This window comes from Aplysia californica, unplaced genomic scaffold, assembly GCF_000002075.1.
Source record: "Aplysia californica isolate F4 #8 unplaced genomic scaffold, AplCal3.0 scaffold00927, whole genome shotgun sequence".
NCBI classification, from domain to species: Eukaryota; Metazoa; Mollusca; class Gastropoda; order Aplysiida; family Aplysiidae; genus Aplysia; species Aplysia californica.
The window spans coordinates 175,768-193,706 of record NW_004798197.1 but is presented as its reverse complement, the minus strand read 5'-3'; the positions used below and the strand labels follow the sequence as shown (position 1 = coordinate 193,706).

Below are 17,939 nucleotides of genomic sequence, written 5' to 3'. Positions count from 1 at the left end.
TCCCGGGAGGGGAGAAACAAGCCATCCACTACACCCATGCACAGTTTTAAGTCATCACAAATCATCTGCGTCTGCCAGTATTGCAGTGTGTCAAAACTTCGTGTTTGAGTTTGAAAAAAGAGAAGTACATCGACACAATAATGGTCATTTTTAGTGATGGATAAAAGAAAGACAGACAGACAGAAACAACATCTAAATTTCTAAAAACTTGAAAATCAAGCAGCCCATGTTGTTGAGTTTGACGACACCCATAAATTGGCCCAAGTCTCATTCCTCTTCTTAAAATAGTAACGGATTTCGATGAAATGAACATATTGTATTAAGACAACATGCTGAGAGAAATAAAAAAACAAAACAACAGTTCTCCCGTGAACCTATTTTGACATTCGGCAATGAGTGACAGCGACGATATAGCCCCAATCCTACCCCACCCCCATCCACACAGAGCGGATAAATAACACGTGTACGTCTATGTCCAGGGTTCCTGACAGGAAATCCCCACCAAATTTAAGATTTCAAGGAGAAATTTAAAAAATTCCAGATTTGGTCAAGAAATGCATACCAAAAGCCTATTTCCAATAGGCCTACACTTGTCAGAAAGGAATCGTAGTTTAGATTTTCCGACAAAAAATTTGTTCTGTGTCCGATCAGGTGAAATTCAAGGAGTTTTCAAGGAGATTCCACAAATTCAAGAAGTTTTGAGGGAAAGTTTTCCCAGATTGTAAATTCAAAGAGTTTTCCCGCAGGAACCCTGGTCTACAGCCTACTTCCTGGCCAGATACACACACACACACCGTGACTCAAGTAGAACCTCACACATAACTCGTTTTGCTCCCAGTTTCTGTGGATGCCACATCTCATGCTCCGTCGTGTACATTTTTAAAAACATTTTTGTATGTATGCAAGTTATTTTGTATCAAAATGTTCGAAAATAACAGTAGCAAAAGTTAATTTTTATCTAAATCATGGAAACGACACTTGTGTCAACATTGTTACTTAAAGACCACAACTGATAATTTCAGGCATAAAATGTCTACAAACTGTGCATGCTGTCCATAAAACCCCCAAAAAAACAACTCCATAACATACGTTATTGCAAGACATTATATTATCCAGAGACAGAAACCATGAACAATCTACACACCAGACCAAAAAATAAACAATCATCCGTCTCCCAAGGCCAGTCACCACTTTGTGTGCTGTATACCCAACTGGTCATCTTGCAAACGTCACAACCCACCCCTGCAAAGCATCACCTGAACAACTTTGCCCGCACTCTCCTCTCAGCTATATATATACAAACCTCCGCCTCATGTCCGGCCAACATACGAAACATTCCTCACACCCAAGTCTCACAAGTACACCCACCGCTGGCCCAACACGTTATCTCCTGCACCGTCCACAGCCCTGTCTTATGTCTGTACAATCCAAGGTAACCTCACACAGACAAAACAAACATCACACACACACAGGCAGACAAAACAAACACACAGACAAGACAAGCATCACAAAGCAAAGAAATTTTTCCAGTGTAACTATCACATATCCCAGACATACCCATACAGTCACACACACACTTTGGCCTGTACAGACAACTGTGACAGCCACGGTTTCAAAAAACCAGAACAACTAAACGAGCCTGGTACACGTACATGCAATGTTCGCCCGCTATAACATACACTACGCTACTAAATAGTTCCAACTCGACAACTGAGCAAAGTAATGCAGAACTGCCCCCCCCCCCCAAATAAAAACAAATGCCAACAACAGCCACAGTCGTGACATCACGACAATTCACTGACAAGACAAGATGCCCAGAAGTACTGCAGTACCGTATCTAAAAAAAACCCCCAACCCAAATCAACACACAATGACACATGATACATACAAAGTGACAGATACTCCACGTGGCTGTGGAAATACAGTACAGCAACAGCAAAAAATTTCAAAAATAATACTGACTCCCCACTTGCATTAACATGGAAATACAGTCAAACAGTTGTTTTCAAAGCCGCCACACCCCCCCCCCCCTTTCCAAGTAACACAATCTAGACCATTTTGGAGGTGGGCTACGAGCCTGCTTATCAGGGCCACCCCATCCCAGCAGAAAGACAGCGATACCGCACTCCATAGAATTTTTTCCTCACTTCGAAATTGAACTCGGGTCTCCTGCGTGCGACAGTGAAGACCCCGTCCACTACACCACAGACGTCAGTTTTATTTTCCTGTAACATCTTCCTTGGTAAAACTTCCCCACATAGTCCCATCCGTTCTCAACTATTACAGTCCTACCTGCTCCAACGACCACCTGTATAAGACAATCACCTCTATAAAAACTGTGGCTTCCCACTTCTTTGTGTCTTTGTCTACGCTATAACGAGACTGTGGGAGGACCACATACCTCATCAACAATGGGCGGCCGTCTCAGATGAAGCCTCCACTATACAGCACACACAAAACTCCCATCAGCTTCCCCTCTATACTCCTACTTCTCAATGACAGAAGAAAAAAAACGTGCCTTAACTTTTTCCTCCCAACTAATACCACACAATCCATCACAATTTGATCAATATATCCAATTATAACCAAAGGTGTTTTTTTAAAACCATAAATAAAAAAACAACAACCCCCGAAAGGATCCAAAACATACACACTGACAAAAAGAGAGTCCAGATAAGCAGACGCACAGACTGACCGGCCCAGTTCTTCCACAAGACCTGAACACTCCAGGGGTCAGTCATTTTGTATGGCTCTGGGAATTCCCCACAACAAAGTTACAAACATTCACTCAGCAATAATGGGCTGCTCACTCATGAAGTAATAAACTCAATTTCTATAGCAATACAAGTATCATTCACACTCACTCAGCGATACAAGTATCATCCACACTCACTCAGCAATACAAGTATCATTCACACTTACTCAGCAATATATGTATCATTCACACTCACTCAGCGATACAAGTATCATTCACACTCACTCAGCGATACAAGCATCATTCACTCAGCGATACAAGTACCATTCACACCCACTCAGCAATACAAGTATCATTCACTCAGCGATACAATTATCATTCACACTCACTCAGCGATACAAGTATCTTTCACTCAGCGATACAAGGATCATTCACTCAGTGATACAAGGATCATTTACTCACAAAGTCAATCTTATCCAATTCAAGCCCCATTCATAATCCACACATAGACCCCAACTCCCAGACAATGAATGAAGATTCGACAACTTTCCACTTGGGTCTTCACACATACAATGCTGTGAAGGTGGCCACACACACAATGTGGTGAAGGTCGTAAGTGAAGGTCACAGCCAAATGTTTATCTGATGCGGGTGAAGAGATTCAGCACGGACTTGGACTCCTGAGGACAGAAACACAAACAGAGTGACAGGCTTGGGGAGAAATAACATCTCCCAACTTTCTCTCCTCATTCCACCAGAGGAAATGGCAGAAATACAGGCCAACCTGCTTTAACGGCCACCATTATAAGACAATCTGTACAAATGACCTATTCCCACTTGTGTTTTTTTTTTCCTGTTGTATTGCAACCACCCATACAGACAGAAATAACACATGGAAAGAGAAAAAGTAGGACCCACCAGTGGCACCTTCCAACCACCCAAACAGAATTAACAGTGGGGCAGAAAACAAATAAGACCTACCATTGGCACCCTCTAAACACCCAAACAGAGACAACAGAGGGGGACAAAAGTAGTAGGACCAGCTAGATATGCCCTCCAACCACCCACACTACCCTAATAAAGACACTGAGACTAGGAGAAGAGACAGACAGACATACAGGTATGTGCCTTTGGTTTTATGGCACATTTTTGTCACATAAGTGCTGAAGATTCGAGCTGCTACTAGAGAGTAACACACAAAGAGAAGAAGGAGGAGAGATAAGAACGACGGATGTTTGATAGGAAAGAAGGAACACAGCACAGCAGAGCACCCATGCACGTACCTTTGTTGATCGTGTTTTGCTGAAAACGTTCCAGAACCTCAGAGTTTCATCTCCCGCTCCAGTCACGATGGCTTCCCCGTCTGGAGACATCGCCTGGACAACCACAGACAAACAGGCAAATGTCAGTACAGCCCGGACGTCATGTTCATGGGACTTAACACGCTCAGCAGACATTATGGGATATTGTGTGACTTTCATTTATCAGACATTATGGGACTTGACATTTATGGGGCATTAAGGGGGCTCAATACTTACGGGACATTTTAAACTGAAACAACTTTTGTCACAGGCAGTAAAAAAGCACTGTTGACACAGTCGATTATGTAAGCCGTTGAAATGGAAACGGCAGCCAGCTTGAAAATTGGAAAGAAAATATTTCTCTCCACCATTTCTACAGTTCTTAACTTTTTAAAATTCCGTAACTTGCAAAACACACAAACTGGGCTGGGCACTGCGCTGTCGCGACACACAGACTCACCAGGTAGAGCACCCTGTAGGAATGTCCCGTCAGTTTGGCAATCTGTACAAGTGACGGGTACTTCCACACCAAGATCTGGTTCTGAGAGTAGCCATGTGTGCTTACCTGTGTGTGGGAGAGAGAAGAGAGAAAAACAATGTAAGTGAACAAAAAAAAACAAACCCAAAAGCCCAGTCTCAAGCAACAACTCATTTCACATGTTTCTGCCTAAGCAACCACAACTGACTTTTACTTTTCCGATCCAGCGGCCATTTGGGTTCTAGCCCTTCGGTCTGGAGCAACCACAACAAAAACAAGTCGTCAACGTTCACTATTTTTAAATTCAGTTCTTTGGGGGGGGGGGGGCTCGGCTCCTCATGTGCCAGTGACATGTTAGTCTCAGTGGGAAGCAACTTGTCCGCTCACACAAAGCCACCCCGGCCACAACTCTTCTTCACCATACCACGGCCAGAATTATGTCAGTCCCTAATGGAAATGAACACTTTAAGAACTACCAAACGGAAAACAGAGAAACACGGAAGACCTTGAAAGTACAGAACTGTTCAACCCAACTAAAATATTTTGCTGTCTAATTGATCACTAGAGCATTCTTCACAGAGAGTGTCTAAACAATTTTTTTTTAAAATTCTACCCCCCTCCCCCAATTCATGCTGAGTTATATAAAGACAGAGAAAACATAAGCTACAGACATTAACCCCATAACGATTCTTGATCTGAATCAGACACAGTTCTACCAATTACCTTGGTCAACGACATTACACCACACAAGAACTACATCCTCCCTCAACCGAACGCTTTTTACACCACACAAACATAAAGGGACAACTTAGCAATACTAAGAAAAGTCACAAGACAAAATGAATCGAACCATAAAAAACTCACAACGTACAGACTACCATCTAAAAATCTCATCTTTTCATAACCTAGTGTTGACTATCGCTAACACATCACCTACGCAACATTGTACTAATCAGACGGCATCACTTTGAAAGGGCAAGGAAAAAAACCCAAAACACCACCACCCCCCCCCACACACAATAACCGGTAAATAAGAAGTAACAGAGATAGTGTGTGCTTACCAGCTCGTTGGAGTGTTTGGACCAGGCCAGGTTGCAGACTTGGGAGCCCGTGTCCACGCAGTGCAGCGGCTGGTTGGTCAACGTGTTCCAGAAGCGGATGCAGCGGTCAGCCGTGCCGCCCCCGCTGGCCAACAGCCCGTGCTGGTGGGGCGACCAGGCAATGGCCTTGACGGCAGCCAAGTGCTCCATGTGGTGCTGCATGGGCGTGGTGCTGGTCGCGTTCCACACAAACAGGCGGTTGTCGTTGCCACCCGAGGCCAGGTGCTGGTGGTCAGGTGACCATTTCAGGCCGCACACCTGGGGGAGAGGAGACCAGATACAACACACAGTTATTTACAGTCACAATTGCTCTCAGTTTCCATCCTACCACCGAGTTAAGAAAAGAACATTAACACAATTATTTAAAGTCACAATTGCTCTCATTTTCCACCCTACCACTGAGTAAAGAAAAGAGCATCAACACACAATTTACATCATTTAGGAGGCGTGGGGGGGGGAGTATACAGGTAAAATGCCCCATGCCCCTGTCAACTCTTAATAGGTTATTCAAAAAGCAGGACTGCCGAATTTAATGTCTGTCTCCAATAGGACAAAGCCAAATGGTTTGAGAGCTCTGAAAACTCACAACAAAGTGACGGCGGAGTTCAAGAACGCCCAGTCTAGGATTTTAACCATGGCCATCCTTTCCATAACTCAGCATGATACCAGCTGAGCTTAATTATAAAGTTCTGTGTTTTACTCAATTAACACATTACACCCTAACTCGCCAGGGAATTCCCTTAAACGCTCCACCCAGACTCGCCCGCGGCGACCTAGCGTCTTTAGAAACGAAGTGTCGCCTTGACGAGACCCTGGGGCCGAGATTTTGATTTGTTATAGCAAAAAGTTTCTTCTTTCGGTTGATATCGAAACGAAATTTTTCGGGCCAGTAGTTTTAGTATTAGAGCTGATCGAAACGCGATCGCGTTACCGACACTTCGAAAGTGTCTCGACTTGTTGAAAAGCGACATAACTGAGTTCAAAAATGGAAATAACGATGGATTTGAGCAAAAAACAAGCATAGGACAAATCAGATGGCTCAGATTTTGATGAAAACGTTGTAGCAAGAGTTTGGGGCGATTCAGATTGATCAGATGGAGAAAATCTAGAATTTAGATCTAGGGCCCGACCGCGAGGCTGAGAGTGAGTGACGGGTCGGACACCCCGATTGAACTAAAGTTAGAACATCTCCAACAGTTTGCGCATACATAAAGTTATATGTTTCTGAAACTACATTTTCTTTTTAACTTTTATTTTTTCAGGATTTTTGGAATTTGTTTAGTATTTTTTTAAAGTGTTTTTTAAACGCTTGTATTCACGGGAGGTGGGTTCCTTCCCCTTGCTTATGATCTAACAATGGACTTCTCGTCCAGGCCCTTAGTGTGTAATGTGTTAAAGTTGAAATTTTCAAAACTTGACATTTCCTTCACAAGTAGACTGGTTTTCTTTATATTTACCAACTTGACACCCCATTGGTTGCTCTTTATTTGTTCAAAATTTAGTTCAAATTGGATTGAAGATGACCCATTTATTGGCATTTGACCGGGTCCCCTATTTTCCGATACCCTGCTCTTTGCTGCATACAACAGCTGGACAACAGATTTGGTCCTCCCACTTTGCTGTTTTTATGTCTTAACACTTTCCTGCTGTATTGTCCTACCACTTTCCTACTGTTCTGTCCTCTCACTTAGCTGTACTGTCCCATCATTTTGCTGTTTTGTCCAATCACTGTCCTACTGTCTCGTCCTCTCACTTTGCTGCACACAACAACCAGAGACTCACCTCTTGCTTGTGGCCGATGAGCTTCCTCTCGGGTGTGGAATTAGGAGTCCGGATGTCTCGCTGCAATATCAACCTGTCGCGACTGCCCGAGGACAACATGTCTCCATTCCACGCAAGAGCTCCTGTACACACAGACAGCCAGGGGCTTTGTTTTAGTGGACGTTTTATGGCACTTGCAACACAATTCTAAGGTCATACAAATGCCAAAGGTAAAAGTGAGTAACAAACAAAAAAAGGAGAGATCAGGGAGGTAGATGTTTGATAGAAAATAAGAAGCAAACCCGCTCCAGAGCATCTGTACACTGTACAAAACAGACAGACAGGGGGTTGTTGGAAAAACATATTTTCAGAAAGCTGTTCAAATGTACCAAGTAAATTAAAAAAATAAAATAATAAGTGCAGTTTTTTAAATCTGTGTTTTCGGTTGCATGCAGACACGAAATAGTGTTGAAATTCAAATTCTAAATGTTAAAAGACAACAACAAAATTTAAAAAGGGGCCTCAATGCAAGAAACAAATCCAGAATGATCCGCAACTCTCGAGAGCCAAACATAAACTGGGTTGGATCTAGATGTAAATCAACCAGCCACAAGTCGAGAGGGAAGCAAGCTTGGGTTTGGGATTATGTTGCTGAACAGACGTGAAGTCCAGGCTGACCCAGTTATATCCAGTAAATTTCAGGTAGTTAACCCGCACATCTAGTCGACGAAAATGTAAGTCAATGCCCAGCACAACTGACAGCCTCTGATTTTGAGTAGAGATTTAGCTTTAGTAAGGTTTTCACGGCGCTCGCAACTGTATATATGAGCGCCAAGGGGTGGATATTAACAGAGAAGTCCAACTGGGGAATCACAGCGTTCTCTGCTCACATCTCTAGCCTTAACAGCACAAAGTGTCTGCTGCGACTATCAAGGCACCCCGGAAACAACAGTTCACAAGAAAGCCACAAACATACAAAAGAAGTAAAGGAAAAATGACGATAGTAAGGACGAGGAAAGAAAAAGCAGCAGTTCCCCCAATGTTGTTTCAGCAAAATACGAGCATGACATTGATAAGTCAGCCCATTTACAAATCTACTGTGCAAAAGAACATATTAATATCCCCCCTTTGAGAATGGCGAAAAGACACTTCAGTCAGTGGCAGGGCATGGCTCTGAGTAGAGAAAAGCACATCAACACAAAAAATGTTATATAGTGAAGGAAAGAAGCAAGACAGATAGATAAACTCTATAGAGGGAAAAAAAGGAAGTAGGACCAACCAGTGGTGCTCTCCAACCACCAGCACTAGCAGATACAACAGAAGGAAACAAAAGAAGTACGACCCATCAGTGGTGCCCTCCAACCACCCTACTGACAACCTATAGAGTAACCAAAAGCTAAAATACTGGTCACCTCTGCCCTTTCCCACAGGTACCCATGGGGCTGGGTGTTTGGGTAAGTTTTCAGTCGGGAGTGTGAATTTTACGGCACTTGCGAACACAAATAGACCATAAAAAAGAAGTAGGAGATAAAAGGACGATAGAAATTTGATAGGAAAGAAGGAACAAACCATACCAGAGCACCCGCCAACCACCCACATATCTTGGAGAAACAACAAAGAGAAACTTGGACCACACTTAACTACACACCACAGAGCAGCATGGCTTTTAGAGCAAGGCAAGGTTTTTACCAAAAGTTCAACTGTACATATGTCATGTCATATACTCACCAACTCTGGCACTGTGACCTGTCAAGGTGTGAACTTTTTTGCTGACTGAAACATCCCAGATCTGCACGTAGCCTTTGTTTGTTCCCACAGCGACTTGATTGCCCTAAGCAGGGGAAACACAGCCAAAGGTAGGACATACTTCTTTGAACAAATCACTTTAGTGCCTACTTAATTCTTTCTTTCTTAGTTTGGAATTAACATCTCAATACATATATTTAACAAATACTCAAAAGTTATTGAAAAGGGAAAATTTAAATGGAGTGCAGATCCAACACCCCCCCCCCCCCCCCGAAATTTTTGAATTGTCACAATTTTGCTGGACACTAGGTTTTAGGTTCTGATGACAAAGCACAAGTGAAGCACAGTCAAGGGATGACTTCTTAGAGAACAATAACAGGGCATTTAGTACAGGTTTTAGTTTAGTTTTAGTACATGTTTTACGGCGCTCGCAACCGCATAAGGTCATATGAGCGCCAAGAGGTGGATGTTAACAGAGAACAGCTGATAAAAGAAAAAAACAAACTCAAATAAATGAGACATACAACAGAGGTGCCAACTGGCCATGTAAAATAATTTTCATTCTTTTTCGTGTCTTTGATGGATATTTTTCAGTAAAATCAACTCAGAAATGTGCTTTTATTTGAAATCCCAGATATGAAATATATGTTCAAAATGTGAGATAAGTTCCTGCATGTCAATTGAGAGATGCACCTGATGTGACATGTATTGTTGTCAGCTTTTGTTTTTCCCTTCATATTGAAATTCTTTTTATAAAAAGTAATAAATCATTTAAATTCTGAGTATATCTTCATGTGTTTTTGCCACTCCTATAAAGTCACAGAACATTTCCCACAGTATTATCTTATCCTGTCTCATCTTATCTACACTTGTCTTGTCTTATCTTATCTCATCTGAGCTAGTCAAAGACTCACCCTCTCTGACCAGGAGACCGACGTAACTGTGTCGTTGTCCGAGGCCAGGTCGCACAGTCTGGTCACCTGCACAAGATTCTCATAGTTAAAACAGGGAGGTCGAACCAACATTCTGGGCGGGGAGTGCTACAGTCAGGATCATCACACTACAGCCGCGCATCGTGTGTGTGTGTGCGTGCGTGTGGCACATCATGTGTCGGTTTCCCTTACTGGAAGGCAACTTGTCCGCTCACACAAAGCCACCCCGGCGACAACTCTTCTTCACCATACCACGGCCAGAATTATAGAATTATGTCAATCCCTAATGGAAATGTACACTTTAAGAATTACCTAACAGAAAACAGAAACAGGGAAACCTTCAAAGCAAAGAACTATTCAACCACTGACCGTTATAGACACAGAACTTCGGTTTTAGACACTTTGTCTCAGACGTAGAATAGAGGTATAGAGAAAGTTGGGGATACACAATACTTTTTGGATTGAAATACTATTTCAATTCTAACCCCCCCCCCCCCCCACCATATACTGAGTATTACAAAGACAGACAAAACATAAGCTAAAGACATTCACCAAACAACAATTCTTGATCTGAATCTGATACAGTTCTACTAATTCCCTTGGCCAATGACATTACACCAAACAAGACAGAATGTCTTATACAAAATTTTCAAACCAAACAAGAACAACATCCTCAGTTAACTTTAACAAGTTGTATAATGGCACACTTTGAGGGAACTACTAAAGCACCAGTTAATAGGAATGGGTAGGACTTAAAAAACAAAACAAAAAAACAAAGAAGAAACTGTGATTATCAAAAAGAAAACAAACTTCTAATAAAAATAAGGAGCCGGAGAGCATTTTTATGAAGCTTTCAAGAGCCTCCAAATTTCCAACCATGCCATTGCCACATGTCTTTCTTCCCTGCGAGCTTAAGTGTGATGATCCTATTTGACCTGTTAGCAGCCACTACTGGCAGGCAAAGCATTAAGTCTGTCATCCCCCCCCCCCACACACACACATACATACACAGAGCATCAGGACCTGACTGGTACAAGCGCTCCACAGGCAAACACACACAAAACAACCATCCACAGGTACACACACACACACACAAACTAGCACTCCACTGGTACACACAAACACAGCAACAGTGCCCCACTAGTACGAGCACTCCACAGGTACACACACACACACAGCACCAGTACCTGACTAGTACAAACACCTCACAGGTACACAAACACACACACAGCATCAGTACCTGACTAGTACACCCACTCCACATCACACACAACAAGCACTCCACAGGCACACACACAAACACTTCACAGGTACACACACACACACAAAGCATCAGTACCTGACTAGTACAAGCACTCCACAGGTACACACACAGCATCAGTTACTGACAGGTATAAGAACTCCACACACACGCACACATCAGTACCTGACTAGTACACCCACTCCCCATCACAAACAACAAGCACTCCACAGGTACACACACACACAGCATCAGTAACTGACTAGTACGAGCAATCCACAGGTACACACACACAGCATCAGTACCTGACTAGTACAAGCACTCCACAGGTACACACAGGTGCCCAGTCCCACACTCAGCACATTCTGGGATGACCAGTCCACAAGGTTCAGGTAGAAGTCGTCCTGTAGCTCCGGCGCGTCCAGAACTTTGAATGGAATCTTGGAGATTTTCCGCACAGCCTGCAGGAGCAGATAATGGAAAAAACCTTTGTGAATGAGGGTGGCCACCTCTCTATGTTTAAGTTTAGTGAGCGTTTTACGGCACCTGCAACACAATAGGGACATGAGGGTGTTGATCATTAGAGGTGCCTCTAAAGAGCATTATTTATTTATTTTTTTTATAGTAGAGGGTTTTACGACGCTTGCACCTGCATAAGGTCATATGAGCGCCAAGGGGTGGGTGTCAACAGAGAAGTCTTTACAGGGAATCAGACTTACTCTTCTCACCTCTCTAACTTCAACAGCACAAGGTCTGCCTCGACAATCAAGGCACCCCGGAAATAGCGGGTCACAAGCGTGCAACAGACATACAAAAAAAGTAGAGGAAAATGACAATAGTAAGGATTAGGAGAGAAAAAGCAGCAGTTCCGAGTTGTAGATCAGGCACAGTTATGAGCGTGACATGAATCAGCCCATTTACAATTCCACTGTGCTTGAAGAAGAAATGTCCCTCCGTAGGGAATGGCCCAAAGACACTACAGTCAGTGGCACTGCCCTGGGGGGTCACTAAAGAGTAACACAAAGGAGTAGAGATAGTTTTAGTAAGAGACTTAAGGCACTTGGAATAGAATTAGGTTATATAAGTTCCAAACATTAGAGAAGTTACAAGAAAGTAACAAACACAAAAAAGAAGGAGGGGAAATAAGGACGACAGATGTTTCATAGGAAAGAAAGAGCAAACCGCAGAAGAGCACCCGCTAACCACCCACGGATTTATTTGAGTTAAAAGCAGCACAAGGACACAATAACAGTCACTTAGTGATGGGAAAACGAGAGACAGAGACAACAGAGGGAAAGACAAGTAAAGGAACTACTGGTGGAACCCTACAACCATCCTTACCCAACCTTTTTACTTTTACAAGTCAGTGTCAATTACTATAATAACTGTCCACACACACAAAAAAAAAACACACACCCACCTCCAACCCCTTGACCCAGTACTGACCTTTCGTGGTGACCTCAGGAGCTTCTGACTTTTGCTGCCAACAGGAGAGAGTGAGTATGGGGAGACGTCGCAGCCGTCGGAGCAGCGCCGCGGTGTGTGGAACTGAGGACAGAACACAGCACCCGTTTCAGACAACACACTTTGCATGTCTTAGGGAGAGTATTACAGCACTTGCAACTAGAGGTGTTACAAGAGAGTGACATGCTTTAGTTTTAGTAAGTTTTACGGTACTTGCAACATAATAAGGTCATATAAGTGCAGAAGAATAGATTATGTGTTACAAGAGAGTAACATACGCAAAAAAGGAGGGGGGTGGGGGGATAAGGACGACAGATGTTTAATAGGAAAGAAGGAGCAAACCACACCAGAGCACCCGCCAACCACCCACAGGGAGTTTTACAGCACTTGCAACACAATTAGGTCATACAAGAGCGAAGAATAGAGGCGTTACAAGAGAGTGACGGGCAAAGAAAAGAAGGAGATATAAGAAATATAGACAATTGATAGGAAAGGAGCAAACCACAACAGAGTACCCGCTAGACACTCACTAGGAAATTCCTGTATGGTTACAATAATACCAATGGTTACAATAATACCAATGGTTACAATAATACCAAAGTTATGAACAGTTTGTAAGGACACTACAGCTTTGGAAGTCACTAAACTTTGACGGCCATTTTCTTGCAAATTTTATTCCTCATACCAGGCAATAGCAAACATCTCGTCATCTTTTTATGATAAACGAATTTTATTTGTTCACCAAAAGCTAGGCAACTGTACAGGTTTTATTATGATACCAAAAACTTCCTCTGCTCAAAAATTGCAAAGTACATGCCCCCCCCCCCCCCCCCCCCCATCATGTAACACACAAATGTTTACAGTTGATGAGAGCAAACCATACAACTGATGACTTCCTCAACACCCTGTATTTACCACAAGCCGCCCCGGCACCACACGATTGTTACTTTATACACAGCAAAGAAATATGACAAAAACAGCTCTCACCCCCACCCCACGACAACGTAACCACTTCTTACTTTGAATAAATTTTTTGTTTCTTTGGGAGCGAGGACTTTCTTGTCTTCTGTATGCAGATCCTGCCAGAAAGAAAAGTTATTTAAGTCACTACATGCATATGTATACATACACACATACATAAATATCATATATAACAAAGGGTAAAATATTGCGGAAAATATTACCTCTACTACGATAATCAAAAAATGTAATTCATACACTGAAATGGACCCTTATGAAGAGGGGCGAGGAAACATGGCGCACCCCGTCTCCCTGAGATCATAGTTCTACATTCAAGTAATTCATAAACATACTGTTTCTGTCTTGAATGAGTTAATAATTGTCTGTAGATATTGTTTGCCTTTCTGATAAAATTTACACCTCACCTATCAACAAAACTGAAGAGTATGTCGGTATGGTGTGAATACAGCAACTATATAATGTCTTGCAGTTCTTTTTTTGTGTGTCCTAAATTGTATGTATGCTCTGGTCCGGTTTTAAGAAAAAAAGAAGAACTGTGAGCAGCAATCTAATGAAGCACTTTGATCACACCAACCGACTAAACAACTGTGGCTGGGTCACCGATACTTACACCATCCTTACTCCAGCAAAATGAGCAGATCATATACATGATATACTATCATCACTCAGAATAGTCTCAACATTATTCATCGAGTACTTCTAGGGGGAAAAAAATAATTCACCCACCTTTAAATCTTCAATCCCAGCAGACAGCAGTTCATTTTTCAAGAGGCAAGCATATGCAAGACCATCTTTGGAGGTTTCACTGTTTGAATCTTTTGCTTTCAGAGTTGAGCTTGGAGTTTGTGGCTGCAAGGAAAAAAGAAAGCATTCCATTTCAATTCAAAACTTTTATGCAGGTGAAAGGTTAGTCCAGAGATCAAAGACAAAACTGCCTAAAGTTTGAAAAGTCAAGCTATATACTGTGTAATACGAGGGCAAAACACATCTCTGGAAAAAACTGAACTGGTAGCACAGACACATGATTCAGTCTTTATCAGTAACCAACACACAATACTTTGGCAAACACAAAACAAAAACAGACGGCACATTTTCACCTAGTTCATTAGTCTTGCAGCCTGCCAATAACACTGCCGACATAGCACCTGAAAAGCCAAACCAACAAAGTGCACAACGCAGCAAGTAGATGACATTAACAAATCAAAGTGTCCACTGCTGACAACTTACTTGGTTGAGGTCAAAGTTGATATGCCAGCAAGGACTAGCTCTGGTTGGAATGAATCTGTCGCCATAAATCTTCTTACTTGGAGAGACAACTGGGCTGGCAAACATAGGCTGGAAAAAAAAAGAACAGTAAATTATTTCTCAAAAAATAATATCTTAGTGTTCAGACAACTTTTGCGAAAGGAACAAATTTTATATCTAATTTCAGTTTGAGCTGAACACAACATCCTCATTGGGCCTCAGCACCAGTCTCTTCAGTGTCTTGGGTTCTGGTGAACAACTTGCACTCATAAATGTCTCCCTTATAAACCCAAAGAATCATTACAATCATTATTATCAAGACACCCCCCCCCCCCCACAAACATACACACAGACCCAAATTCTCCACCCCACACACAGGACACCAGGCTGAGTATCGAGTCAAGAAGCAGCTCAAATCATGACAGGAGCAAAAAACGACATAGCTTCAGTCTGATGTCAACCCACTCAGGACCAACACAAGCACTTTACAGGATCCCCCACCCCTCTACAGCTCCCATTACCAAACCTGGACTTTGACACAAAGTCTCCTACTCTGTGCACACATCAACAGCAAACAAAAGCGCGAACACAACCTCAGCAGTGGGGCGTTATCACTACACACCTGACAAACCCTTTAACACATCTCCTCCTCTAAGCGCATCAACAGCAAACATAAGCAAACACAACCCCAGCTGTGGGGAGTTCACACCAAAGACCTGACAAACCCTCCATGACCAAAAATTGGAGTTTTCCTCAGAATCCGCCCTAATAATTGGAGTTTGGGTAAAAAAATAAATTGGGAGCCCCCACAATCCCAATTAATTAGACATTGAATTTTCATGTCAATACGATAAACTGCAAAAATATTGCAAAGAAACCTCAATATTTTCACATAATTTATGATAAGTCAAGCAAATATTGCAAATAAACCCTTTCAAGAAGCCATTGTGATAAGTTGCAAACCACCAATTGAGACCAAATCTAAGGAAAAATACCAGATTTTCTGCAAATCCAATCAAGATTCTTTGATATGGTAAAAAAAATCAGAGGGTTCCCATTTGATCAGTCCATAGCAGAGGTCTCAGTTAATTAGTCATAGCAAATTATTACACACACAGAGATCTCAGCTCGTTTACTTTTAGTAAGAGTTTTACTGCACTTGCAACACAATTATAAGGTCATGTAAGTACCGAAGAATAGAGGTGTCACAAGAGAGTAACAAACATAAAAAAGAAGGGGAGATCAGGACGAAAGATATTTGATAGGAAAGAAAGAGCAAACCACACCACAACACCAGCCAACCACCCACTCCCACCTTGTACAATTACCGTTCCACATAATCACACAACAAAACTTATAAATACAATTACCATTCCAAAAGGAGCCATCTGTCCATTCTGCTGACGTAGCAGTCTTTTCTCGTATTCCGGATCCATGATTCAAGAACAACAGGAGAGGTAGGGTCGAGGCTTCACCAGTTACACTATAAACAGACGACCATTTGCAGTACAGTGAACAGCCTCTCAACTTCTCTGGTCAAAGATGGATAGCAATATATCTCCTGATGACACAAAAGGTGATAGAAAATTTTTTAAAATTGTAATACAAAATCTAAAAATTTCACTATTCACAAATTATTTTCTATCATTCTATTAGCCTACATGTAGGCATAAAAGCTACCTGTTCCCAACACCCAGGTAAGAATAAAAATCCATTGCATTCTCAGACCGGGTGAGAATAATACCCATTTTATTCTAAACAATATAATATTATTCTCACCGCGGGTGAGAACAAAATGAATATATTCTCACCCCGCGTGAGAATAATATTATATGTTTATTTTCACCTCAGGTGAGAATAACGACAGCCAACTCTGCAAAACATCAAATCATGGTCAAATTCGGTTGTTTTTTTTTACAGCCCTCCTGTACGCATAGCCTCATAGCTATGCGTACGGCCCTTAGATTTAGATAGAAGTATGCTCACGGCCTTGATTAGGCACTTGGATATCGGCCCGCGCGGCCCGAGATTTTCGTTCACCTGCGGCCGCCGCGTTTTGTGTGAGAAATCGGGCCCCGTGAGGGGGGTACCTATTTGTTTTGTTTCGTTTATAGTGTTCTTTTCAATTTATGGATTACTTCCGCCTATCAAATTAAAGAGGAAAGAAAGGCGCGTATTATGGCGTTTTCCACTTCGGGATCGGTTGTGTGTGTTCGGAGTTACAAGGAGTTAAAAATAAGGTAAGTTCAAGCCTTTATATTTAAAGAGTTTATCTTTTTTTTTTAGGTACTCCTCACAGTCTTTTCTTCAACCTTTTATTTGTTAATTTCAATGTTGTACGTTGAGGCATAAGCGTGTGAGCCCTAATTTAAATAGGTCACTCTCCATGAATGGGCATGACCTATTATCGATCGCGCTGCTGAGCGTGAACCGGGAGGTCATGGCGGCCATTGCGGAAAGCGAACTTAACCCACGCTAACGTGTATTGTTGGCGTTTATTACCTCTTAAACGGCATTGAAGAATGTTTTATAGTAGGAGATATGATTTATTTTAAATTTTGGAAAGTAATATGTATCACTGTTGTATAATTTTTATGAATTTGCACCATGTAACAACCAGTAAGGAGTTTTGGGTGGGGGGAGGGAAATGTAACAGCCTTGGCCTTGTTTTGTTTCTGTGTTACTGTCACTGTTAGACCATCGATTTCACGCAAGTTTTTACTTCTTTTGTGTGCTTATATTGTCTTTAAAATATTTTTTCTTCTTAATTGTTTTTGTGTGTGCTTGTTATTTAAATATCTATTTAAATTTTCACTTACTTTGTGCAGTTTGTTTTAAGATAGACTACATGTTTATTAGAAGATGTTTTTTCTCTTGTCTAGTCATCTACACTCCTCCCTTTACTAGAGTTGTAGTGTGAAAATGTCAAATTTCCATCCACTGCTCACAAATGAATTTATTTACTTCATTGATGAATTCATTGCTTTGCTTTTTTTT

General features: G+C 42.0%; 1 protein-coding gene across 1 annotated transcript in view; it reads right to left on the bottom strand.

Annotated features, from left to right (window-relative positions):
- Positions 1 to 780: 780 nt before the first annotated feature.
- Positions 781 to 17,939, bottom strand: part of LOC101846612 (fizzy-related protein homolog) — a 19,695-nt gene continuing 2,536 nt past the window's right edge. Inside the window, exons 2-14 of the mRNA XM_005110668.3 lie at positions 16,313 to 16,503; positions 14,925 to 15,032; positions 14,424 to 14,546; positions 13,736 to 13,795; positions 12,699 to 12,800; positions 11,558 to 11,713; positions 9,995 to 10,060; positions 9,063 to 9,165; positions 7,356 to 7,477; positions 5,535 to 5,831; positions 4,456 to 4,560; positions 3,978 to 4,070; positions 781 to 3,374 (exon numbers count right to left, since the gene is read on the bottom strand). Coding sequence (XP_005110725.1) covers positions 3,333 to 3,374; positions 3,978 to 4,070; positions 4,456 to 4,560; positions 5,535 to 5,831; positions 7,356 to 7,477; positions 9,063 to 9,165; positions 9,995 to 10,060; positions 11,558 to 11,713; positions 12,699 to 12,800; positions 13,736 to 13,795; positions 14,424 to 14,546; positions 14,925 to 15,032; positions 16,313 to 16,378 — 1,443 coding nt within the window. The 5' untranslated portion in view covers positions 16,379 to 16,503 and the 3' untranslated portion in view covers positions 781 to 3,332. The remainder of the gene's footprint in view (positions 3,375 to 3,977; positions 4,071 to 4,455; positions 4,561 to 5,534; positions 5,832 to 7,355; positions 7,478 to 9,062; positions 9,166 to 9,994; positions 10,061 to 11,557; positions 11,714 to 12,698; positions 12,801 to 13,735; positions 13,796 to 14,423; positions 14,547 to 14,924; positions 15,033 to 16,312; positions 16,504 to 17,939) is intronic.